Source organism: Astatotilapia calliptera, chromosome 5, assembly GCF_900246225.1.
Source record: "Astatotilapia calliptera chromosome 5, fAstCal1.2, whole genome shotgun sequence".
Classification (NCBI taxonomy): domain Eukaryota; kingdom Metazoa; phylum Chordata; class Actinopteri; order Cichliformes; family Cichlidae; genus Astatotilapia; species Astatotilapia calliptera.
Genome location: NC_039306.1, coordinates 35,081,256 through 35,107,539, shown reverse-complemented (window position 1 = coordinate 35,107,539; position 26,284 = coordinate 35,081,256). Strand labels below are relative to the sequence as shown.

At 41.1% G+C, this 26,284-nt stretch overlaps 1 protein-coding gene across 2 annotated transcripts; it reads left to right on the top strand.

Annotated features, from left to right (window-relative positions):
• The first annotated feature begins 1,625 nt into the window (after positions 1-1,625).
• Positions 1,626-26,284, top strand: ptpdc1a (protein tyrosine phosphatase domain containing 1a). Of its 2 annotated transcripts, XM_026169068.1 has the most exons (10): positions 1,626-2,106; positions 8,178-8,273; positions 11,005-11,176; positions 11,569-11,649; positions 11,770-11,888; positions 19,949-20,086; positions 20,178-21,277; positions 22,272-22,457; positions 24,982-25,092; positions 25,174-26,284. In XM_026169068.1, the coding sequence occupies exons 2-10, from the start codon at positions 8,186-8,188 to the stop codon at positions 25,285-25,287; spliced, it is 2,109 nt and encodes a 702-aa protein (XP_026024853.1). In that variant the 5' UTR covers positions 1,626-2,106; positions 8,178-8,185; the 3' UTR covers positions 25,288-26,284. The 2 variants fall into 2 exon arrangements, with proteins under 2 accessions (XP_026024853.1, XP_026024854.1); XM_026169069.1 differs by lacking the exon at positions 1,626-2,106 and having other exon boundaries at positions 8,220-8,269; positions 25,174-26,279.

Here is a 26,284-nt window from a genome sequence, read left to right as displayed (position 1 = left end):
TAGCATAGCCTGTAACGTTATTGTGACGGACACATTTTATGAGTTAACTTGGCTTTAAGTGACTTACAGGTTTCTTTGAAAAACACTTTCTTATATCCAGGTTCTTCCTTTTTGCTGCCATCCTCCTCTCCTCCTTGCAGGTCCTCGCAGCGCAGTAGTGATGGGTCGTTCGCGAACGAAATGGCTCTTAGAGCCGGCTCTTTGACGTGAACGACGCGAGCCGGCTCCTTATCGCGAGCCGTCACGTGGGTTTTTTTTTTCTTTCTCTCAGCCTCTCTCTCGCACTTTTTTTCCGTTTCACTCTGCACGCGAGCCTTGTGCTTTACGCTGGGCAGAGGGGGGAGGGGCGGTAGTTACACTCAGTAGCACAGGAACAGAGCCAGAGAGAGAGAAAGAGAGGCAGGGACAACAACATTAGAAAGGTATAGTAATCATCCACAACTATTTTCGGTTGCAGATGATAAAGGATTGAGAAAGTTTATTCATGCAGGTCCATATGACAGAGAATATGCATGTTCTTTTAGTTTTCATATTATAATTTATATTTAATTGTGTTGTGGTTTGCAGTGTTTTGTGTTCTTTTCACTTTAAATTTGTGAAAGGAAAAAGCTGAAAATGTAAATAGTTAAAACTTGAAATGTGAATAGTTGATTTTTGTATTAGATGATTTATTTATTACATTTTATGTGGAGTGAATAAATAAAAGTATATTTACGGTGGCCCCTAGAGACAAAGCACATACAAACTTCAAATCACGTACGAACTCTGAAGCATGTACAAACTCCAAAACACGTAAAAACACGTACAAACTCCAAAACACGTAAAAACTCCAAAACACGTAAAAACACGTACAAACTCCGAAGCACGTAAAAACTCAAGCATATAAAAACTCAGAAGCACATAAAAACTCAAAACACGTACAAAAGAACAACAGAAGTGCTCCAGGATGCTGGGCGCAGTGTTGAGCCTTTGTTATCTTGTGGCTACACAAGCCAGCAAGTACCAATGACCGGATTTGGTGTGTGGTAATAACAGGTAAATGAACTTTTTTAAAAATTATTTGAATATATATATGAGTGCCTGTGTATAAATACACAAACAATACACACATGCTTTCAATTGTGTAATTTAAGTGATCTAGTAGCTCTGCTTTGGAAGTTCAGTTCATGCTAGAAATGTGTTTTGGAGTTTGTACGTGTTTTGTCTCTAGGGGCCACCGCATATATTTATATATAAACATATATAAATAAAACCACTTGTTTTTACGTTAGTAATTCCTTTTGTGCATAATTTTATATTATTGTTAATAATAAATTAATTAAAGCAACAAAACAACCTGAAGAACCGGTTCGGAGCCGAAAGAGCCGGCTCTTTTTAGTGAGCCGAACCGAAAGAGCCGGATCTCTAAAAAGAGCCGGAAATCCCATCACTACAGCGCAGGCTTGCCGCTGCTAAAACTAAACAGAGCTCCCTGAGAGGCACAGCCAATCACATTGCCCATATTTGTCACATGAGGTAGAACTCCAGTAATTTAACGCTTTCTGCACCGCTGGGTGAATGAGACGCTGACAGATCGTTTTTTTCTTTTTCTTTTTATCGATCAAATTATTGGTGGGGACATGTCCCTTCCGTCCATGCCAAATCTACGCCCTTGCTTTATATACTGAAAATGATATCTTAAATTTAGATGAATAATTGTGAAATTACATCACAGGTGAAATTCTTTACAGCTTTACATCGGTTGTACAGTTCCATTGTTTTGTTTTGTTTTTTAAATTCTATCGCAATAGAGCCCAAATGCCTTTGTTTTTACTTTGGGGACAGTGGCTCTGTAGCTTCTGGATAAACAAACTACCAGACTACAAAATGCAAATTGAGGGGTGCTCGTGGTCACGTGACGCAATTGGACCGTTCCCCATGACCAACGTGTCAGGTTGCTAAGTTAGCTAGTAAGCTAGCTGCACTTAGCTGACCAAATGATGTGGCTCGAAGAAGAAGATGCCGCTTTGCGACGTGCCAGCGATAAGACTGTTAGCTGGAAGAGATGAATCGACTATGTCAAAGATTGTAAAGACAGCTACGTACTCGGACGACAGGCAAACAACGGTAAGCTGGGCCTTTTCTAGTCACTGTGCTGGCTTCAGCTAATACAGCAGAGTAAGCTAATCAGCTAGCGGTAAGTCCTCATCTTGCAGCATCAGCACCACCGGGCCAGCGTTACCCAACTCTCCGGAGTCCGTCCTGGCCAAAACAACAGTGTGTCTCACACAAATTCTGATACATGTAAGATAGTGCTTGTGATGTTTAAGCCAATCGCGTCGTTCATAACTATAATATTAATGTAACCATTAAGAGCCAAGCGTTAATTGTTAACGCTGATAGCGGGACCGAGGAAATCAGAGCTATAACCTCAGCAACCGCTGACAGCATGCTGTTTGTACGGGGACAAATCTGCGTTTTATATCAGGGTGCTAACAGCAATGGGGGCAGGAGGTAGATGATGAGCTCAGCAGGTCAGCGTAAAGATTCTCTTGAAAGCTTAGGAAGGCAGCATGTTCACGTTGGTGTGGAAAAAAAGAAACTTGTCAGTGTGCTGCTATGTTTGCTCAGACGGTTATTATTATTACAGAATGTAGTTCTCTGTTTAAATGTGCTCACTCCGGTAAATCTTTCTTCATTTTAATGCCAGGCTCATCTAATAGCCGGTATTTCTTCAGTGTTAAAAGAGTGAAATGTATGTTGTTATTATTATAATATATTTAATATTGTAAAAATTTGACCGATTTGAAAGCTTACTCAAAATGCAGTTTGATGCTATGACAGCCAAAGCTTCCTGAAGAAACATTACTCTACAGATTATGTGACATTGCCCACTTATTCTTCCAAACAATAGAATTTGAAGACAGATATTATGTGCACCTTACTGAGGCAAATGTGGGAGTTAATGATATTGATACTGCTGAATTGCTTTGCCTGATCCTATTTTTTAAGCAAGAAATAGTCACTTCCTATTGTGCACATCAAATACTTGAATGTTATGAGGCTCAGTGTTTAATCTGACCAAGCAGCACCTTCAAAGGTGGTGTATTTGGGATCTGATGATCATTGTTTTCCCATTATGTGACATTTGTTGATTTAAAAAACAAACAAAAAAAAACAAGCAGAATAATCAGCAGTGGAAATGCTAGTACATCGCCGTACTAATTGTTGCTCAGAACATTTAAGACTTGAGGGCAAGACTTCACAGACTTGCCCTCAAGAAAGATCATTCCATACCTCTAATTGTGTTATTTATGACTCTCACTCATAAGGGTTGTCGGTGGTTAGGGGTCATTCATAATTCTCCTGTCAGACTTTTCCCTGTGTTGTGTTAATGAGTGACAGGTGAAAAAGGATGAACACCAGCTCTTAGCCTGACAGTAAATTGAGCATTGTGCTCTTTGGCACATCATCCAGGTTTGTGATCAGACAGTCCAAAAACATTGGTCTCTTGTTTTTCCCTAATCACTTTTCTTTACTTTGATCGAAAATTTTATGAGGTGAAGGAAAAGATTATAACTAGTCTACCTAATAATGTGACAGTGGATGTTGTTGACATAGATCTGCTCTGTTGAAACTCATGTCCTGAAGGTGGATTACGAAAAGCTTAACTTAGGTACTTAAGTGTCATGCTATGTTCTTAGTGTGTTTTTCATGCAGCCTATTTAAAGAAAAATCTCACTTATCAGGTTGTATTTTCTTAAAGGAATGTATACAAAGTGAATTGAGATGTTTGTCATCCTGAGGTTAGTTGTGCACTCTGTTTACTCGTATGTTCTCTTCCTGTTGGAGAGAGATGAGAGATGATTTCATTAAACAAACAAATAAAGGTCTGAAATATCATCGTCTGTAAATAATGGCTGTCAAATAACAGAAAGTACAATTTAACAGTATTTCAACAATGCTTATAATTATTATTTTTTTTAAATGAACTGGAGGAACTCTAATAATTGGGTGGCTGTAGCTCAGGAGGTGGAGTAGGTGGTGGTTCAGTCCTTGGCTCCCCCAGTCTGCATGCCAAATATCCTTGGGCAAGATACTAACCCCAAGTTGCTCTGTGATGCATCTATCGGAGTATGAATGTATGTGAATTTTACATAGAAAGCACTTAAGTTGTTTTAAGTTAACTGTTACTTTAGGAGTGTTTGCATTCATAAATAATAATAAAAAAAATAGAGCTTTTGAAAAGGTTTCCCGGTTTCTTCTTTTTCCTTACCTACATTTTACATATAAACCATCTCAGCAGGAGGAAAAGGAAAAGTTTCACATGTTAAAATATAAATGGTCATTCAAAATCTAGCGATAGGTCTGGGTCGCTAAAGAATGACATCTGGTCCAGATCTGGAACAATGTCTGCCTACTCTAGAGTTGGCCTGTGCTCTAAAGTAACGTCTGTGACTGAAATTAATAAATGATAATAATAATGATTCATAATAATCCTTAAAACAGATAGTACAGCAGCACTTAAGTTGAGGCTACAAAAATTGCAAACTGGATAATAGCAAACCATCGATTTGCTCTGCTCATATACTTTATTGAAGATCTTTTTCTAAATCTGTGCCACATAATGGTTCATTCCTGTGAACAACTTTATAACAAGCACATTGTATTTCAGCAGCGTGGTATTGAGCTGTAATTTCATGCATGATATGGTCCATCCTATCACAGCTGACAGGGTAAAATGCAGGTTACACCCTTGCCAGTCAGTCGCGTGGCTAACAGATGGGCAGCCATTCACACTCACACCTACAGACAGTTTCAAATCACCAGTTAGCCTACATTATAATGCCAAAAGTATTCGCTTGTCTGCCTTCACACAGATATGAGCTTGACTGCCATCCCACTCTTAATCCATAGGGTTTAATATGATGTTGGTCCGCCCATTGCAGCTATAACAGCTGGTAAGGCAATCCTTACCAGAAGAGTTGAAGCTGTGTTTACGTGTGGGAATTTGTAACCATTCTTCCCGAAGCACATTTGTGAGGTCTGACAGTGATTTTGGATGAGAAAGTCACCTCTGTAGTTCATGCCAAAGGTGTCCTGTCGGGTTGAAGTAGGGCTCTGTGCAGGCCAGTTCAGTTGTTCCACACCAAACTAACTTATCATGTCTTTATGGCCCTTGTTTTGTTCACTGGTGCACAGTAATGTTGGAACAAGAAGGAGCCATTCCCAAACTGTTCTCACAAATATCATCCAAAATTTCTTGCTATAGCATTAATAGATTATTTTCACTAGAACGAAGCTGAGCTCAACTTCTGAAAAACAACCCCACACCGTAATCCCCCTTCCTAACTTAACACTTGGCACAATGCTGTCAGACAAGTACTGTTCTCCTGGCAACCATCAAATCCAGATTCATCCATTGAATTTGTTACTCCAGAGAAAGCATCTCCACTCTTCTAGAGTCCAGTGGTGGCTTGGTGTACACCACAGCATCTGATGCTTTGCATTGGTTGGTGATGTAAAGCATGGATGCAGCTGCTCAGCCATGGAAGCCTATTCCATGAAGCGCTCTAAGCACTGTTCTCGAGCTAATCTGAAGGCCACATAAAGTTTGGAGGTCTTAGGTGTATTGACTCAGCAGAAGGCTGTGGACCTGTGCACACTATGTGACTCAGCATCTGCTAACCCCACGCTGTGATTTTACATGGCCTACTACTTTGTGGCTGAGTTGTTGTCATTCCCAGTCACTTCCATAATGCCAATAACAGCTGACTGTAGACTATTTAGTAGTGAGGAAATTTCAAAGCTGGTTCATCCTGTCACAGTACCGTGCTGAAGTTCACTGAGCTCATGAGCGTGACATATTCTTTCACAGATGTTTGTAGAAGCAGCCTGCATGCATAGATGCTTGGTTTTATGCGCCTGTGGACATGGAAGTGATTGGAACACCTAAATTTAGGTGATTTAGGTTGAGTGAATACATTTCACAATATAGTGTAGCATGCTTGTCCTTGGACTGTGAGAGGAAGCAGGAGACAACCCAACATGCATGGAGAGCACACTCAAACTTCACATTTAAACTAGGATCTCAGCACAGCGACGAGAGAGAGGGGGCCAGGCTATGCAACCGAATTTGTTAATCACCAGTTGTTAGCCAGCGCACTAGAAAAGACGAATATATGAACGGAGACACAGAGTTGTGCTATATTCTTATGGAGGCTGTTTACTCTGCTGGCTGACTTGTTTCCAGATTAGTCACATTACCGTAACTGAAACATGGTGTGAGGAAAACCATTTAATGGGCCATATTTCTTTATTAGCACTCAGTGGAAGCGACTGTCACATCCCACACTCATTAGCTGGTAACGCTCAGCTTTCACACACTGGGTCATGTCCACCAACACACCAGCTTCCCAGAGGAGCTTATGGATACGGCACAAATGCGTGAGGCGTTTTGGCTGATTTGTGTCTAATACTCTGTTGAGTGAAGAGATTTATTCACAGTGGCTTCGTTAGATCAGTTTCACATAACTGTTAATATTTGATACACATGCGTCACGTTGGTCATGAAGAACAGCTTCTCACTCACCAGCTTGTTATCGAGAGCTTCCTATAAACAAAGCCAAGCGGTGTCAGGCTCCAGCCCAGCAGAGTCTTGAACTGATTGGATAGGCTACCTATCCAAAACACAGGCTGAAGGTGGAAGCACTTCAGCCTGTGTCATACTGAAAAGACAGGCTATAACTTTACACTGTCAATTATTCAGAGACGTTAGGAGCCTCAACAATAGTGTCCTAAACGTGGAATGCTTTCAAATGTGTTTTAAAAAAAAAAAAAAAAAACCCTGAAGGGATTGAAATCTCTTAAATGACAGAAGCGGCTGCCTGAATGTTTACTCTTCCTGTTTGCAGTACTAGTCAAATACTTATTTTTAGGCCTCACAAACACAGACTGCTGGATGCACCAGAGTTTTTACACTTTCAGTCTGCCTGTAGGGTGCATGTGTATTTGGTACTAGACATGAGTCGACGTGTTCACAAAGAATTGGTGGATGCATGAGTCTTGCGCTCAGTGACTGATAGAACTGTAAGACTGGTTAGATCACTCCTCAGTACCTTGTGATTTATTTTGCTGGAAAAATAAGAGCAAAATTTTCAGCATTCTGAAAAAACAGACAGGTTAGAATGATTTGAACATTTTGTTGGTGCACATTATGTTCACGAGATTGCTTGCTATTTTTTATTATGTGTTCAAAGCTGAGCTTGTGTTTTACAGCTTAGCACAGACTTGGTTGTTATCGTGCAGCCATCATTAGTACACACTTGTTGAGCTATTCACTCTTCTTTTAGATAGATAGATAGATAGATAGATAGATAGATAGGTGTGTGTGTTTGTGTGGCAAAAAAGCAGGCCATTAAGGCCATTAGTAAATCTGGCCTGCAGCCTCGTTGCTCTTTGATTAAGCTCTCTGCATTAACTTCAGGGAGGAAGGAAAAGTCAAAGGTCAGGGAATCATTTGCCCATCAAAAAGTCAGCATGTGCGATACAGTGACCCTGCTCAATTTTTGATGGGTCTCACTGAGGCAGACAGCCTGAAAGGTGCAGAGTTTCACTCCTCCAGCAGTAGTTAGCACACGATGTTGAAGGCCTATTAGAGCTCTGGGTGTAACGTGAGAGATGGTTGGTCCCCAAAGTTAAATCGACACTCTGGAAGATTGGTGTGGCACAACTGTTATATCAGGCTACATGTTCAAGTAAGGTATTGGTGCTCTGAAAGAGGATGTGGTCACCTGAATAATTGATAAATGTGTCATCAGTCTTGTAAAACAGGAGAAATCGGAACTTATTGAAGTGGATTTGGAACAAATTATCATGCAGCGATTTTACTGCGTGCTCATCTTGTAGTCTTTGTGATTCTCATACTTTGTAATGCAGCAGCTGCTGCTGTTGTCCCCAGGCTGTATGCACCTGCTCCCAGAGGTGCAGTGGTCAGACCAACACACAATCTGCTGACACGGTGGCTCAGTTTGCACATTTCCCTCTCTCCCCTGGGCTCTCCTGCCAGGCAACGCTCTTATATCTCATCCGTGTGCACACCTTGTCACTGTTTGTGTTATCGGCACGAGAAAAGCTCCTGCTATGTTTTTTTTCTCCTCCCACCTGCGTTTGACACAATGTTTATTCCCACCTTTCAGCCCGTGCCATGGCAGCAGGTGTCAGCATACTGAGTGACCTGCCTAACTCCATCGGTGGAGCCCGCAGTGGAGAGACCAGCACAGAGATGGAGGCAGGTAGGAGAGCTCTGCACCACACAAACAACACAGGAACAACACCTGCTTTTTATTTGGCAAGGAGATGGCACAGGACTGAGTTAGGAGTGAATTTCACGTCTGGTTGGGTTTTCTTTAATGTAGGTTTACGGAGCATCAAGATAATCCTTATTTTATTCTCAGCTCTTATACGCAAAACAGATGAATGAAAATGTGTGTGGTGTACTGTATGTAACAGGTGGATGAAATGAGAGTGTGTTGTCTGACTATTCCAAAACTTGTTGAATGATTAGAGAGCCACTCAATTCATAATTGTCGATTCAAAGGTCACTTTGAGTTTCAAAAAACAAATATGGTGGTCGAAAACCTATGTTGGAGTCCAAAATCAGAGGCTGATGTAATGGTGGCTGGTTCCATCTTTTTAATACTGTCACTGTTGATAATGGGTTGGGAGTATGTAGAGGCAAATATATTGGGAAGTGAAGTTACGTTCCTGTCTCATTGTGTGTCAAATTGTGAGTTTACAAGCCTGGGGATTTTCACAGTGTGTACCAGCAATCTTTTTTCCAATATACACTATGTGAAGTAAAGTACTGGACAAGCAACAGGTTACATCTACAGGAGCTGCTCTGCCGTGGAAACCCACGCCATGAAGCTCCCAACATGCTGATGTTAATGCCAGAGGAGGTTTGGAACTTTGCATTTACTGAGTGTTGGCAACTTTCATGCACTATGCACCTCAGCACTTGGTGAGACTACTCTTTAAACTTTACGGGATTTTTCCCTGCAAAGTTGAGCAGCTGTGGGTCGTAAACAATTAAATCCTGCAATAAAACCACTTGGAACCCCTAGAAGAGAAGACATTTCACAGACTGACTTGTTCCAACTGTGACATCCTTTTTATGCTACTGTGCTTGAATTTGGTTTATTCTAAAGAGCTCACTATTCTTCCACAGATGTTTGTAAAGACAGACTGCATGCCTAGGTGTTTGATTTCACACACCTGTGGTACTGGGACTGTGGGCCAAACTCTTGTCCATGTCATGTAAGTTTGTGGTGTGTGATTTCTAAACTCAGTGAGTAAGGAGGCAGTGTTAGTTATATCAGGGCTGCAGATGTGCAGACCCCAAATCATCATCAGATTTATAACACGTGTTACCTGGAGAGGTACGTTTTCACTGAGCCAAGAAAGAAGAAAGTTATATAGGGTCCGAGTGAGAAGGCACAAGACAGACAGCTTTCCAAAGCGATTCCACTGCTGTGACAACCGTTTAATAAATATCTAAAAAGTGATGCGCAGGCTGAAAAAACAGAGGTTCCTAATAGTGAATCACTAACTCAATCACTCAAGTTAAAGTCTAATTCTCCAGTATCCATATGATAGTACCAAGAAATATAAATGCAATTTATATATTGATTAATATGAATGTTTGTCTGAATGTTTTTGGCTTTCTGTGATAGTTTTAGTACTGTCAGATGTCTGCCTGGTTGCACTGACTGAAAGACTGTAAGACAGACTGATCTGTGAAATATTACAGTAGGAAGTATGAAGGTGGCAGATTTTCAGCCGGTGTTGTTGAGGCTCTGTCCCTTGCAGCTAGTGAAAGCAGCTCTCACTTTTTTGTCAGCCAGCCGTCCTGCTGCTCCCATACACTCACAGAGCCCACAGTATCACTTCACCTTTTGGATGCAGTTTAGTGGTAGACTAGCTGATGAACTGTAGCGCAGCCTTCAACCACAGCTTGTTGTCTTCATTTTAACCAGTGCATTCACGTTGTTACAGCAGTTGAGTTTGTGTTTGATTTGTTGATGCAAAGACATAATTGCTCTTGTATGTGTGTTACATGTGTGTTATATATATATACAAGAGACATGCATGTATATGTCTCTTGCATTGCTTTAGATTAATATAATGTGGGAAATATGATTCGGGCCAATAACAAGGATTTCATTTAAGCTATCCTGTGTATAATTGACGATTACATTACGTTAATATGAATAGGAACTCACCTGGCTCTCCAGTACAGTTTTCTGCTGAATATATTTGGATCCAGTGCACTTGGTTAATAATGATCCAATCAAAAGCAGAAAAAGGTGTGCCATTGTACCTGCTGACCAGTGCCGTGTGTTCGTGGCTACTGTAGATGTACAGCTTTAAAAACCAAACAAGTGTGACATTTTACAAGCAGCCTGCCTGCCTCAGATCTGTGACATGGTGTGTGTGCGCACTGTGTGAGAACAACATAAGCCCCTGTCCCACCTCCCACTGACGACTTTGGAGATGGTTGTCATGGTGACACTTCAAATGCTACTGATGAACTGATCAGCAATGGGCGATTGTTGAGCCATGATTCATCATGGGCACAGAAGTGCTGAGCCAGGAGCCTTTGTTAGCACAGAGGCGCTGGCTGTGGTGTGCAGGCAGCAGCACTATAGGATGCAGCAGCATCAAGCACGCCGCTCCTTCGCCGGTGAGATGTTGGCCAGAGTGAAGTGGCATGACTGCAGGCGCTCTGCCTCGGACATCCTGCTGAGGGTTCTGCAGCGGCAGTGCAGATCTGCCCTGGAGTTCCTCTCCTCCTCCTCCTCCCACACGGTCATGGTGGCTGTCAGCATGAACCAGCCTCAGTCCGTCACCCAGTGCAAGACCAGCAGATGTAACCACACTGAAGAAAATGAGAAATGTTGCAATTTCTATGATATCTTCTTCTGCAAATGAAGAATTTCCTTATGTTTCTTTTTGTACCATTAGCCAATACAAGGGTCCCTACTGCAAAGTACACCAAGATGGGTGAGACCCTGAGGCATGTCATCCCCGGTCACATGCAGTGCTCCATGGCCTGTGGAGGGAAAGCCTGCAAATATGAGAACCCCTCTCGCTGGAGTGATGAGGAGCAAGCCATCAAGGGACTCTACTCATCCTGGTATGTCGATATCTTAGAGTGTCCATGTAGTTTAAAGTGGGCAGATGTACAGATGTACTGTTCCTCTAGTGGAATGTTAAATAGCCGCATTTAATAGCCATATTAAATGGCCATTAACATGGCCACAATTTCAAATAATGAGGGCAGTGTATGTTTAAGTAAACCCTGTGAGGGTTGTCATCTCAGCCACACAGCTCTGACTCTTAGCAGGGCAACCAATCAAAAGGAAGTAGAGTTAAAGGGAGAAGAAGCTAAAACAACTTGTGTCAGGCATAGAATAAAGTGAGGGACTGCACCAAACGTTCAGTATTAGATACTGAATAGTTTTTAGTATTGATATTGACCATCTTGCTGTTTTTACTTGTTCAACCTTTCATCTTCTCTTATTACAGGATTACTGACAACTTGCTAGCTATGGCAAGGCCTTCCACTGAGATCATAGAGAAATATAACATAATTGAACAATTTCAAAGGTCCATTCTATTTCTTTCACATCTCATTTAAAATGAACATCGTTATAAACAGAAGAACTGTGAGACATAGAACAGCTCTGTGTGTCTGTGTTGACTTGTTTTGTGGACTGCTGTGCTCAGGTGTGGTTTGAAAACCGTTATTAACCTGCAGCGACCTGGAGAACATGCCAGCTGTGGAAACCCACTGGAGCAAGAGAGCGGCTTCACTTACCGACCTGAAACTTTCATGGAGGCAGGCAGTAAGTTCTCATATCTACTTATTGCTTATACACTGAACTGCCCCAAACATGGCCAAAAACGGTGTGCACGAGTAGTTGTGTGACTAGGTAATACCCTTTTATAATCATGGTGGAATAGCTTGTTTGACGGCCTCATTTCTAAAACTCTTAATGTCCACCACACTTAACTTTGCAGCTGGGCTTCATTCATGAGGTTAGCAAGGTTTGGCTAAACAAGTTGCAAATATAAATTCCATTCCTTCAGCAGATAATGTATAGTTCAGTTAAAACATGTGCAAAAAAACTGTACAAAAGCACAAAAAAAGAACAATTACAGTTATTCACTGTTATCATACAACACTGTGAAAAATTCTTATGCCACCCCTCATTCCTCTGTGCTCTGCTTCCACGTAACCAGACATTCTTTGTCAAGTTTTTTAAGCAGTCTTGAGCAATTATTGTATAGTTTTTTTTTTTTAATGTGCTAAGCACATGTGCACCTTTATAGAGCTGTTGTAATCTTGTTATACTGTGTATAATGACAATGAAGGCTTTCAGTTCAGTTCAATTCAATTCAGTAGTCGACCAGACCTACTGAAGGTCTTTTAAAGACTTTTCAATTTCCGTCCAGTGCTTGTACCTAGGGCTGGGCCATATTATACCGTTCACGGTAATACCGGTATAATGTTAGGCAACGATAGGAAAATGAAATATCGCGATAGAATATGAGTAAAACGCGCATGCGCAGTGCCTTTGTTTTCATACGCACATGGCCGATTGTTGAGTGAAACAGATGAACCAGAATTGGTTTGTAAAAATGGTGCAACTTCAGTGATGTGGAACTGGTTTGGTGTTTGTCCGTCAGATACACAACAAAGCACATTTTTTTGCAGAACATGCAAGCGGCCGTCGTTATTGTCATATTTGTCGGACTAAGATGCTCTTAAATCTGGGAGTAATCTGGGTCCTAAACTCCGTATGCGTCAGGTCAAACAAACACTGCAGCATCACTTAGAGTTAAAAACTGTCTAAATTCTTTCATCTTTAATAAAACGATCAGCATTGCTGCTTTACCAGGTGTAACTATGAAGTTTAACTTCCAGGCATCCATGAAAACAGAATTTATTACATTTAACGGAGTTAGAAGTTAGCAGGAAGCTAGCGGAAGTTAGCTCGCTAGTTTCGCTAGTTACCTAAGCATGATATTGCATGTTCTGACTGAGAGATTTCTGAAAAAATTCAAACGTACAGCTCTGCTATCACTTCCAACATAAATGAAGACAGAAAACTAAACAGCAGTGACGTTTGTAGGGTTACTGAAGTTGGGCTAGTTGGTATATAATGATGTGCTACGTGATCGCTAGCGACACAGCTATGTTAGCATAACATAAACAGTGAAGCTGGAGGACGAACACTAACACTTTTCCACTTATAAAAGTTAACGTGAAGGTTCCTGATAGTTAGAGACAAATGCAATCGCATGGCAGGATGCTGTAAACGGACCAAACTTCAGTCAGGAGAACAACTGAGATAATCCATCCACAATACGAGGTTAGTCATTAATATACTGCAACAACATGGGAATAGAGCAGCTGCCAGAGAATTCAACATTAATGAATCAATGGTACAGAAGTGGAGGAAGCAAGAAGAATGAGTTTAATAAAGTTTGATTTATCTGACTGCTTTGTTTCGCTTAATGTGCCTTATAATCCCGTGCACCTTATGGTCCAAAAAATACATACTGCACACTGCAGTTTAATGTTGCAAAGCACCTCTTTTTAACTTCAGTGGATATTATACATGGTTATGCTCAGGATATGTCAGCCCATTTCTACTGGAAATGCCTTTTGGTTAAACTTTTAGCAAGGAATTTGCATTTGCACTGTTACATTTTTATAAAGCTTTAATGTACATAAAAACCAGCTTCTTGTTTAAGTGAAAATAAATGGAAGGTTGTCTTTTTGCGCTAGTAATGTTGTGGAGTTGTATTTTGTCTCGCATCAATTATATCGTCAGTTATATCGTTATCACAAATTTTCAAATATATATCGTGATAAATATTTTTGGCCATATCGCCCTGCTCTACTTGTACTTCATCATTTATTTGTTAAGCCACTCAACACTGACTTATGAACGTTAACTTTGTAGTATTGTACGGGCTTTACCTTACAATATAAAGCACCTTAAGGCAACTGTTGTTGTGATTTGGTGCTACATTATATAAATAAAATTGAATTGAGTTGAATCAATTTTTCAAGCATAAAAAGCCCCCAAACTCAAGGGATGTGTGTTGTGTCTACACATATAAGACAACTTGGCAAAGAAATAATCTTTTTTAAACTTTAATGTTTAGGTACATTGTTACTAGTCTGAAAAATTTCAAAGGTATTATGTTTGACGTCATCAGATAGGATTTTACAACCAACAAATTGCTTCCCAAAGAGTGACTGGCTGAAAACTTGGCATATCTCAGCATAGTGTGCAGTGTGTCCTTACATTTTATTTAAGAAACTGGATAAGTGGAGGACAAAAGAGAACATGTCAGGCCTAAAAGAAATATGTATACAGCAGATGAACAGTGTGGGAGAGTCATGCCTTTAAACAATAGGAAAAAATCTAGAAACCTGAGAGATTGGTCTGTTCGCAAAAGACCCAAAAGAACTGACCTCAGTGGAATGGTAGCCATGTTTTTTTTTTTTTTTTTTCAAGAAGTCATTTTATGGAATGGCACAAGTTGAGGTTAAAACATGCCAAAAATGGAAATCTTTGTTTGAAATGATTGTCACCAGACAGAGGTGGTCAGGACGAAGGTATAACAATGATTATCTACAGCCATCTAAAGCACGGTGGAGGCTCAGTCATGGTTTTGGGGCTGCAATTTAGCCTGTGGTGTTGGGGATCAAAATGAATGTAGAAGACTACAGTCATATTTTGATCCACCATGCAAAAGTGTCTGATTGGCAACAGCTTTATTTTTCAACATGACAGTGATTCCAAAGACCTGCCAATGCAGTAAAAGCGTAACTGGATAGAAAAACACACAGCGGATTACTATCAGTGGTGGATTGGCCCGATGTGTTAAAGGCCTTTCAAGCTCAGAATTGTTCAGACTTTGTTTTTGCCTTTGGGCTGCAACGATTCTTCGAGTAATTTGAATGATTCCATTATAAAAAAACCTCGACACAAGGTCTGTGCTTTCATGTGTTGTTTAGTGCACGGCTCTGTAGCGTGTTGATGTGTTAGACGGTGTAAACGCCAGTGTTTTATTAGCTAAAAACAGACCTGCAATACAAACGTATTTAGGAGCAGCGTGTGGGCAAGAAGTCTGACATGAAGTTAGGGGTGGGCGGTATAAACGGTATACGGTAGAAACGATATGAATTTGGCCAATGGTAGAGATTTTGACACTATCACGATAGCGCATGTTGATGGTGACATCAAGCTTCGCCTTTTTCGGTCAAAAGCATCGCAGCAGCAGCTGCAAACAATATCATCTGCAAATTATGCCGTGCGACAGTAATAGCGATGAGACGAAACACGTTTTGGAATATGAGAAAAGCCAAAAACTGCACTTCCTCTTCTCTCGCAGCTTCTCTATTCCCACGTTGTTGCAGTATATTAATGACTAACTGGATTTCTCAGTTGTTCTCCTGACTGAAGTTTGATCCATTTACAGCATCCTGCCATGCAATTGCATTTGTCCCATCGGGAACCCTCACGTTAACTTTCATCGAGTGGAAAAAAGTTAGTGTTCATCCTCCAGCTTCACTGTGGTTATATTATGCTAACATAGCTGTGTAGCTAGTGAATTTAGACAGTTTTTAAATCTCAGTGATGCCACAGTGTTCGTTTGACTTTGGGACCTGAAGCGTACGGAGTTTTGGACCCAGATTCCTCCGCAAGGCTCCTGACTATGGTAGCCATAATGCTCCGACAATCCATCAAGCGGTGTGGCTTTGTAGCTTACCAAAATCGTATTTTGAGCGTCGTGTACCACATAAAATGAGTTTGAAGGTCAGTAAGCACAACCAGAATTCATAAATAAGGCGCACTGTCGATTTTTGAGAAAATTAAAGGATTTTAACTGCGCCTTATAGTGCGGAAAATATGGTATACACAAGAAAAGAATATATCGAGATATATATTGTTACCGCACATGTTTCAGATTATACTGCGATATGGATTTTAGGCCATATCCCCCCCCCCACGTTAAGCCCACTCAGGGCCCAGTTTGAAACAAAGACACAAAGGCAGCAGTGACGATGACGCTGGCACAGTTTACACAAGAGTGAAGAGGCGGAGCGGTTACTGAGACGGTTTGTTTTTTTTATGATGTTGTACGCAGTCAAACAATTTCTAGAATGGAAGCCAAAGAGAAGTTAATTCTGGAAGACCTTTTTATTAATAAGACAAAAGTATTTCTTATCTGATTAATTGATAGATTACTCGATAACTAAAATTATTGTTAGCTGCAGCCCTAATAAATAAATATATACTGTATTTCAATATGATACTAATACTGTTTGTTCTCATTTTAATAAGTTGCTGCACCTTCAAGGGGTGGCTCAAGACGTGGTAAATGGACTGGTTCTTAATTAGAGCTTTTATCGCCCATTTGCACTTTTTTCTGTATAAGTGCTTTCAGTCTAACATTCACAGTCCAACGGATGCATCGAAGAGCAGCTTGGCGTTAGTGTCTAGCCCAAGGATATTTGGCATGCAGACTGGAGCAGAAAGGAATTGAACCACCAACCTTCTGATTAGTAGGTGACCTGTCCTGCCTCCTGAGCTGCAGTGTTCAGATAGACTATTGCAACATTACACTGTTATTGTGTCACTGACAGCTTAATATACTCCTGGTTCTGTTTAAACTGTCCGTCTTTTAAAGAGCTGTTTCTCATACACCACTGACGTGTGTATCAGTAGCTTTTTGATTGGATCCTTCTGGAAGTGGCCCTAACAGCAGATGTACTTGGCACCAACAGCTATTGAAAACGTTGTGAGGATGTAGAATGAAAAGTGACAGATGTGGGGTTTTTCTTAATGAATCAATGGTTCGGCCCTGATTAGGTAGATTTGTAGATTCTTAAGAGGGGAGACCATTCTTAACATAGAAGATCATGTGACCAGATAGTAATAATGGAAAAAGTATACATTTAGTTTTCTTGAGCCTGAGTTATGGTACAAGGTATGCAGTTAGTGGAGCAGGTGACAGGCTAAGGTAGATTTAACATTTCCCTCAGTACCATCTGTGTTGTGTTTTGCCTACATGCAGTCCCTAGTAACCAAGTAATTGCAAGGGGATTGATTTCATTCCTCCTTCTTCCTAATAGGCTCTCCTGGGATTCTGACAATGTCACCTCATCAAAACGTGCATTTTGCGTACCCCAATGTTTTATTTGACAGTCTGTAAAAAGTCTCAAGTCTAAACACTTGGCTTTAATCTTAATATTGGTCTTTGTCGTGCAACGTTTTTCACTCCTTGAGAAGCAAATCTTATGAAAAGTGCCAAAGCAACAATCGTGTGAGTCTGTTAATCACCTGATCACGTATCATGTTAACATTTTCCCTTTGTGTCAAAGATCTTTACAGAGATGTTGGAAGTGGCGGCTGTAAACTAGTCTTTGAGGTGTGTTTCTAAAATGATTGATAGTTCCTGTATTTTGTATAGAAAATATGCATCATTCAGTGTAAGACTAAGGCTCCTTTATGTGTTTTGAATCGCTTTTCAGCAACAACTAGTTCAAGTTCAACAAGTTATTAAAAATCCACCAAGCTTTAATCAGTGGTTTATATTTAACCAAATAATAATGGAAGGAGAGCCTTTCCATAGAATGGATTGATCCTCTAACAACACATTATTCTGGGAGTTGAATTTAAATGGTAGCAGTAAGTATATTTTCGAGCAAACACAGTTTTAACTTGGGGTAATAAAATGTGCTTAATGTATTACAAACCTGTATTACGCTGTCAATATTTATCTAACAAAACCCAAGCACAAAAGCTGAAGCAGTGGTTGACAAACTTGAGTACACCATGAATCAGTAGCTTAGAAACACCTTTACCAACAGTAATAGTTTCGTGTAGGGCTTCATTAGTCTTTCATGTCTTTTTTTTTTTTTTAGCTCACTTTTCTTTACAACATTGCTTCAGTTCATTGTGGTTTGCAGGCATTGCTTTATATGTGGCTTTCTTCATGTCTTATTGCAGCGTCTCAATTGGGTTCTGGTGTGGACTTTGACTGGGCCATTGCAACACTTGAATTCTCGGGACACAGTCTAAAACGCTGATATACAGAGCAGTTCATAATTGGTTCAATGCCTTCAAGATGCCCATGTCTTGTGGTTGCAAAATCAGCTCAAGTGATTGAAGTTTGTGCCAAACATGTTTATGGTCAAACATGTCCACTCAAGACATTTCTTGAAAAAGGTGTCAAAACTATTACAGCATTCCGCTTTTAGAGTTTACGCTTCAACCCAGGTAGCTCTGGAGGAATGTTAGGGGAAAATCACGCTCTGCTTTGGTGCAGAAAATGCAACAATGACTGAGGAAATTATTCAGAACTAATTATATTCATCCTAAACACAAGTAACAAAATAATTTATTCATCTAAAAAATAATTTCTATAATACATTGCTGTTTATAACACTTACAATCTTATTCATGCACAAGATTGATTTATTCCAAGTTACTTCAAGTTGTATGTTTTACAACTCTATTATTGAACCTGGCTGACTGCGCCAGTCACACTAGACTGGAGACCAGTTGGTAAATACTTGGGAACCACTAGTTGTAAGAGAAAAATTTCTGTTTCTCGAGCAGTTGACAGTTGCTGGCAGTTGCTGGGAAATGGATTGTTGAAGTCCCATTCACACAAACCTGAAGACCAGGCTGTGACCCCTCTGATAACCAACAGTTGCTAGGGTGTGTATTCTGTGAATGGTGCCTGGAGGTTGCTGGAAGAGGTTTACAGTGCTGGATCTTGTTTTCCGATAATTTGAATGGAAGATGCCTACTACCTTGCAAACACTCACAAACTACCAAGTGGTAGTGTGAGTGTAGCACAAACTGGAAATGGCGACCATTCAACTTCAAAGTAAAATATGCACCTTTTAAAATGTATTTGTTGCAGTGGTGCAATACTTTACTTTGAAGGTGAACATTCTCTGTTTTTTGTTTGTCATACTGTTTCACTACTGCTCGGAGAGAAAATTGCGTTTGCAGACAAGTCAGTGGCTTTGTTGCGACTCATGGTGACGACAGTAGTCTGCTAGCAACCAAAGCAATCACAAGGTTTTTGGTGCAGTACCTACTAGGAAGTCCAGGAAACCTCCAGCAACCACTTAAGAACCAGTCAGAGAATTCACATTTAGATTAGATTAGATTAGATAGAACTTTATTAATCCCTCGGGTGGGTTCCTCTGGGAAATTCGATTTCCAAAAAAGCACAGCACCGACAGAAGTTACAGAGTTACAGAATATTTTATATATATATATATACACACATACACACAGAGACAATATAAATAAAATATACGAAGGGGATAAATAGAATAAATAGGAATAAAAATACAAGTGAATTGCACATTTCAAGTATTGAGTCTATTGCACCGTTGACTATTTACAAAAGTATTGCACAAAAGGTATTGCACAGTGAGGTGAAGAGGCACTACAGCTTATTTCTTCCTGGAGACCAGAAATTGCCAGGGGATTGCTGGCTAATCTCTAGGCCTGTGGGACTGAGACCTTGTTTAATTAGCAAGCTAGTTTTGGAGGGAAAGAAAAAACAAGTAAAACTACCACCAACTTGTCATTGCTGCTCTTGTTTATTAGATTATCTTAACTGATTTAGGGTGCAATGTTTGCATCTCTCGGCTGGTCTGGGAACACCTTGGTGTTGCTCCGGACAAGCTAGAGGAGGTGAGTGGGGAGAGGGAGGTCTGGGCTTCTCTGCTTAGGCTGGTGCCCCCGTGACCTGGCTCCGGATAAGCAGAAGAAGATGGATGGATGTTTGTGACCATGTACTGCACAAACAATTAAAAACTCCTTTTGATTCTAATCTCTGGCTTTTTATCTTTCAGTATATTATTACAATTTTGGATGGAAAGATTATGGTGTGGCATCTCTGACTACAATCCTTGACATGGTAAAAGTCATGTCATTTGCTGTCCAAGAAGGGAAGATGGCTGTCCACTGCCATGCTGGCCTTGGAAGAACAGGTTTGCAACACGAGCAGTCTGGAATCGCTCAAATCTGCATTTGTACTTTATAAATATATCAGTTTTTTAATTTGTATTTTGCATCATTCAGGTGTGTTGTTGGCTTGTTATTTGGTCTTTACAACTCGTATGAACGCTGACCAAGCCATCCTGTTTGTGCGAGCCAAAAGACCCAACTCCATCCAAACCAGAGGCCAGCTTCTCTGTGTCAGGGAGTTTGCCCAGTTCCTTGTTCCTCTTCGAAGTGTCTTCTCCTGCGCTGAACCCAAAGCAGGTGCTGTTACTTTGTCCCAGTATCTCACCCGTCAACGACACCTGCTACATGGCTACGAGGCTCGGCAGATGAAGAACGTGCCAAAGATTGTCCAGCTGGTGTGCAGGCTGCTAATTGACATCGCAGCCAACAGACAGGTGGTGATTGAGGAGGAATGGTTGGAGATTCCCGACCTCACGGCTGAGGTAGAGAAGACGGTGTCCCAGCAGGCCCTTCAACAGCTTGGGAAGGAAATGAAAGGGAAAGGGATTCCCCTTCTATGTAGTTCATCCCATCCTCTTAGTCCAGCACTGATACAGCCTAGACTTGCTAACGATCAGCCTCTAATTAGTGACAATGAGCTTGACCCCTTGTGGAGGCAGCAGAATGGAGAGAGCCCCCAGCGATCTTCTCTGTGCGAAAACAGGAGCTACAGCGATTCTGTTCTTCACAAGCTGGGGCAATGCCAGCATCCTTTAGGAAATCTGAAGAACAACCAACCAATCAACTGCCTGATCAAACATTCCTTGTCTCACAGCAGCCTTACTGCCTGTAACCCTTCCAGATTTTGCAACCTCTCTACTCAGAACATTTTTAAGAACAATCAGAACTCCAGTATAGAAACAAAGGAAGACCTTGGATCTCCCATTTTAAAAAGACCGCTCCGTGAAGGCCATCAGAGTTTGCCTTTAGATTTCTCTGAGGACAGTAGAAGATCCCACTGCAATGCCACACTGCCTGCCTTAGCAGTCAAGAGCAAACTGGTAGCTGGTAAGGAGAATGTGTCAATGGGTGGAAGTGCAGATGACTTCTCAGAGGTTCCTTTCATCACCCTCCAGTCTGAGTTCTCACCAGAGAGCAGGTGCCTCGTGGTGGCAAAAGCTCTGGCCCTGGAACTGACAGACAAGGATCTCACCTCCAAGGTGTCAGTGTGGCAGGTGAGCCCCACCTAACTTGTGCAAGGACTATTACACTTACTTTCCAGCCAGATTTCCAACCTGCTTAACCAGATTTTCTAAACATTACAATCTCAAATTGTAAATTGCACCACCTTAAGTGCAACTTTGGACTGTCTCATAGTCGATACGCTCTCCGGCTAAATTCTTACTTTTCATGCAATTGCTAGAAAAGCTATCTATGACTCTTCATAAGGGAAGGATGATCGATTAGCAACCTTCCAGGATTAGCCTGTTATTTTTAGCAGCGGGAGGAAGAGAGTACCTTTGACCAATAGGGTTTTGAAAAGAGTGCTCTGTCTTTACAGCTTTGGGCTTACCCATCTTTGTGTTGACTGCTAGGTCTACTGTGTGACCTCAAACCATAATTGTTTTTAATGACATCCACAGCTTGTTGCTTTGTGTTTGAACAGAGGTCATGCTAGGATTAGCCAAAACAGTGATAATACATACATGTGACCGACTAGATTCCAGGACCTCGAGGCACCAGTGCTAACCATTGTACTGTGCTGCTCTAATTTTGTCATGCTAGCAAACAGGAACTTCCATTCATGTGATTTTTGTCAGTAATAATGTTAGCAAGCAAGATAAAGGTAGCTAGCTAGGTATATCTTAGCTGTGCTCCCAGAATCTAGCTAATAAACTAAATTAAAAATGGGCAGCTCAGTTAAATAATCAGATTAAGATCACAGTGGTATTTGCTCCATGTGTAGTTTTAGTGTGTTAGCAGACCTACCAGTTTTAGCTTACATTTGCCAAAAAAAGACAGCTCTGGGTCTCATGTATCATAGATTGTCTTGCAGTGTATTTAGAATCACACTGTCGTTACCATAGGAGATGCGTGTTGAGTTAATCTAGTTCTCATTTTTTTTTATAAAAAAAACTGTTGTACATAGTTTAACTTGAACCTGGAACTGTGTTCTTACTGGCACTTCATTTCAGTCATTTCATTGTCAGTCTGTTTTGTGTTGTGCAGATGGAGCTGAACTCCAGAGAGGGAACATGGGAGAGGCTGTGCAAGGAGAGAGACCCTCTGGTCCTATCTAGTCTGATGTGGTCATGGGTGGAGCAGCTTAAGGATCCAGTCATCAGCAGTGAGGATATAAAAGCCCTCACTGAAAGGAATGTAAACCCACAGAACGCCCTCGATTCACTGGAAAAGGTAGACTGTGTCAAATATCTTCCAAGCATTGCTGTCTAAACCAAACAGGGATAGCAGACTTTGTTAAACAGCTGAATGACGTGAAAGGTTGCACTGCATATTAAAAGAAAATATTTCTTTTAACTTTGAAAAATCAAAGCTACTGTAGTGAAATGTACACAAGAAAACATGGAGCATGAAATTGGCTTAATTAGTTTTTTTAATGTCTTGAAATCCCAACAAAGAAAGTTCTGAATTGGTTTTAAAAAAGTTTGTAAAAAAAATGGCCCAGTCTGTTAATGGAACTATTGTCCTTCTGTTCAAGACCCTTTGACTCAGTAATGGGCTTGAAGAATTAGTCCCATGATGCCTTTAATTAAGCTGATAATGTAATTTTGCTTAACATCAATACTAGATATTCAAAAAAGTCTGCAGTAAGGCTCAGGAGTAGTATTTGACTTCCACTGGGTGGTGTATGTCAATAAGTCAGTAAGTGAGGAGGACAATGAAAATGTATTGTTTGTCTAACTTGTTTAAATTGTGAGGCTGTTTGGAACAAGTGTAACTCAAGTTATTTTGTTATAGCTACAATTATAGCTACAATTTACAGATGTCCCCTAAACCCATCACATGTAAGCAATCGTTAAGTTGTTGCTCTCAAATGGCGACACCTACAAAAACAGTGCCAAATTAGTTCATCTTAACTTGCATTCATAAAACTACTTAACTACAAACACGGTTGAAGCTACTGGAATTTCACTCACAAAAGTGAAGCACAAACTAATCTGATCATAGTATTTTTCAGATAACTGCATTGGACGTGCTCCACGAGGCACCAACAACACAAACAAAGTTGTGTCTCCCTGTTTGCTGAGTCTTGAACTTTCGGTCACTTCCCCGAGTCGTGACCATAGGTGAAGGATGGGGCGCAGATCATCAAGTAAATCGAGAGCTTCACTTTTAGACTCTCTTTTCACCACGACAGACCGGTGCAGCGTCCGCACCACTGCAGCCGCAGCACCAGTTCTTCTATCGATCTCCTCTTCCCTTCCCTCTCACTCGTGAACAAGACCCTGAGGAAACTTAAACTCCTCGACTTGGGGCATTAACTTGTCCCTGACCCAGAGTGAGCACTCCCCACTTTTCCATCTGAGGACCATTGCCTCAAGCTTGGAGGTGCTGATTCTCATTCCTGCCACTTCACACCCGGCTGTGAACCACTCCAGTGTGAGTAGGAGGTCATCCTTCTAGAACCACATCGTCTGCGAAAAGCAGAGACAAATTTCTGAGACCACCTAAGTGGAAACATTCTGCCACGAGGCTATGCATAGAAATTCTGTCCATAAAAATTAGTAACGGAATCAGTGACAAAGGGCAGCCCTGGCAGAGTCTAACCCCCAGCCAGTCCGACTTATTACCAGTGTTCTGACAAACCATCCTACTTTGGCAAAATGTCCTACCGTAAGTAGTTTATGCACATTTGTGCTGTCACAGAGTAATTCCAGCACCAGTTTAAGTAGGTATGACGGTTTGCCACTTAACTTTGCTCATCAGATTATGCTTGTAGCTCATTTTCATACAGCCAGGATGGTTTGCCACTTCATTTTACCCGTTAAAGTATGCTTGTAGGTGACATTCACAAAGGTAGCATGGTTTGGCACTTAATTTTACCCGTCAGAGTATTTTTCTAGCTGATATTCACAAAGGTAGGACGGTTCGCCACTTAATTTCATGTTGTGCGCATGCGCTGAAACAACGGGTAGGATGGTTTGCCAGGTTGATGGATTTCCAGAACACCGGCTGTGTGAACCAAGATCTTGCCATGGTTGTTTAACGACCGAAGGCCTGTGACAACGGGCCAGACACCCCATACTCCTGAAGAAGAATACTCCACAGAATACTCTGAGGGACATAGTTGAACACCTCGAAGTCCACAAAATACATGTAGACTGGCGCCGGTTTAGCTCAGTTGGATGAGCAGGTGACCATATGCCGCATGGATGAGAGCGGCCGATCTGGGTTTGAGTCTGACCCGTGGCCCTTTGCCGCATGTCTTCCACTATCTCTTTCCTGTCAGTCTTCACTTTATCTGTCTAATAAAGCCAGAAAGAGGCCAAATAAAAAGGATGTTAAAATGCCATTAAATAGCAAATTTAGAGGCCGTTTTAAAAAACCAGGGTTGACATCTATGGATAGTTTCCACCTTAGTAACAAGATGGTGGGTTTTTTATAACTCACCATTCATAGGATGCTTCATCTCAGCTAGTTCAGTTACTGAACAGGGCCGCTCCACTATATTATAGTCTCTAATGGAATAAACGGACTGGTAAGGTCATTGCAGGGAATAATTGGGTATTAGCAGATATGTGTGTCTGTACATTGCACTTGGTTTTTGGATGTAGCTTGCTAACCAATCTTGCTAAGATTCAGATTCATCCCTCGCAGATTAGCGACAATTTAACTGCTATCCTGACACACCCAGTGTCTCACCCAGCACTATGTGATCCTGTAATGTGACACAGTATGGTCTCCTTCCTTTTGATAGGGTCACCGGCTCACTTTGCTGTGCATCCTCGACTGTGCTGCTCATCTCCTGCCAGTGCCTAAAGAATTGGAGACCAGTTTTCTTAACCAAACCATTAAAGTGTTTACTAAGGTGAGCTTTAACAAACAGCATGTATTGAACATGTTTACTTAAGTGTTTACTGGGCATGATGCAGTGCAGTTTGCTTTGCAGATGGACCCTGGCTCAGAGGAGAACAAGTCTCTGTATGCAACACTGAAAGCAATCCTGACTCTCATTCTTCACGAGCTGCATGACAAAGCTGTTCAGGAGAATGAAGCCTCCTGATTGGCATTGCCCCAATCAGCCTGCCGAGAAGAAGACTCCCAAACGAGGTTCCACTTTTATTTGTGGGCATTACTGCATTAGAAGCCACCTCTTGCACCCGACGCTGCTGAGATCTGCCAGTCATGTAGTGTTTGAAGCTAAGTGTTTTTTCATTCTGTTTCCTTTGAAGCTTGTAATTGACTCTGAGTACTGCTACTCTGTGTTAATGTGCCACTGTGCTCACTCTGAACGTTTTGTTGGTTACCTGTTCTTTGTCTGAGACTAGATCTTGCTTTATTATCTAACTCATAGCTGTTAGGGACATGATGAAGAAACATTTCATTACATGAATGTAATGTTGTTTAAATGTGTGACTCAGCTCTCTGGGTTCTTGGTGGGGAGGGGTTATTTAAACCAAAATATGTTTTACACTGTGCACATGCTGCAATGTGTCTTATTTATTCAGATGTTCTTTTTTGAAATGCACAAGTCGATAGAATTGCTATAACCTGATAAGTTGCTTTGTTGCTGTAGAATGTAAGGCGTTCTCTTAGTGTTAAACTGTGGCTGTTACAGCAGTGCAAACTCACCAGGCCACAGTGCGTTTTCTTTTTCAATCAATTTTATGTACTTAATACTGTTTACCAAAAAAATCCTCCGTGTATTGTTGTGTCATTCATTCATTTGTAAAACATCAATCTGCCTCAACTCCTGCATTTAGCACTCTGCCTCGACTCACATGGCCTCTGTTTGGACTCATTTTGTGTAATTTTGACTCGCGCGCGCGTGTGTGTGTGTGTGTGTGTGTGTGTGTGTGGCTATTGACAAAAATCTTCCACCTCATCGCTTGTATACGGACAAAATTCAGTGTAGATGCAAGCTGAGGGTGATATACTAATGGTACTGTAGTAATACGAAGAACATGACACGTTGGGCTGTGGAGGATTTTCAACAAGCACTATTTTTTCATTGTTCCAACGGGTTACTTGGAGAAATAAAGATAACTGACTGAGTCTTG

Coding starts and splice junctions, on each gene's coding strand:
- ptpdc1a (XM_026169068.1), top strand. CDS start 8,186: ATGGCAGCAGGTGTCAGCATACTGAGTGACCTGCCTAACTCCATCGGT. Junction 8,274..11,004: donor CAGCACAGAGATGGAGGCAG/GTAGGAGAGCTC, acceptor TTGTACCATTAG/CCAATACAAGGGTCCCTACT. Junction 21,278..22,271: donor CCAAGGTGTCAGTGTGGCAG/GTGAGCCCCACC, acceptor TGTGTTGTGCAG/ATGGAGCTGAACTCCAGAGA.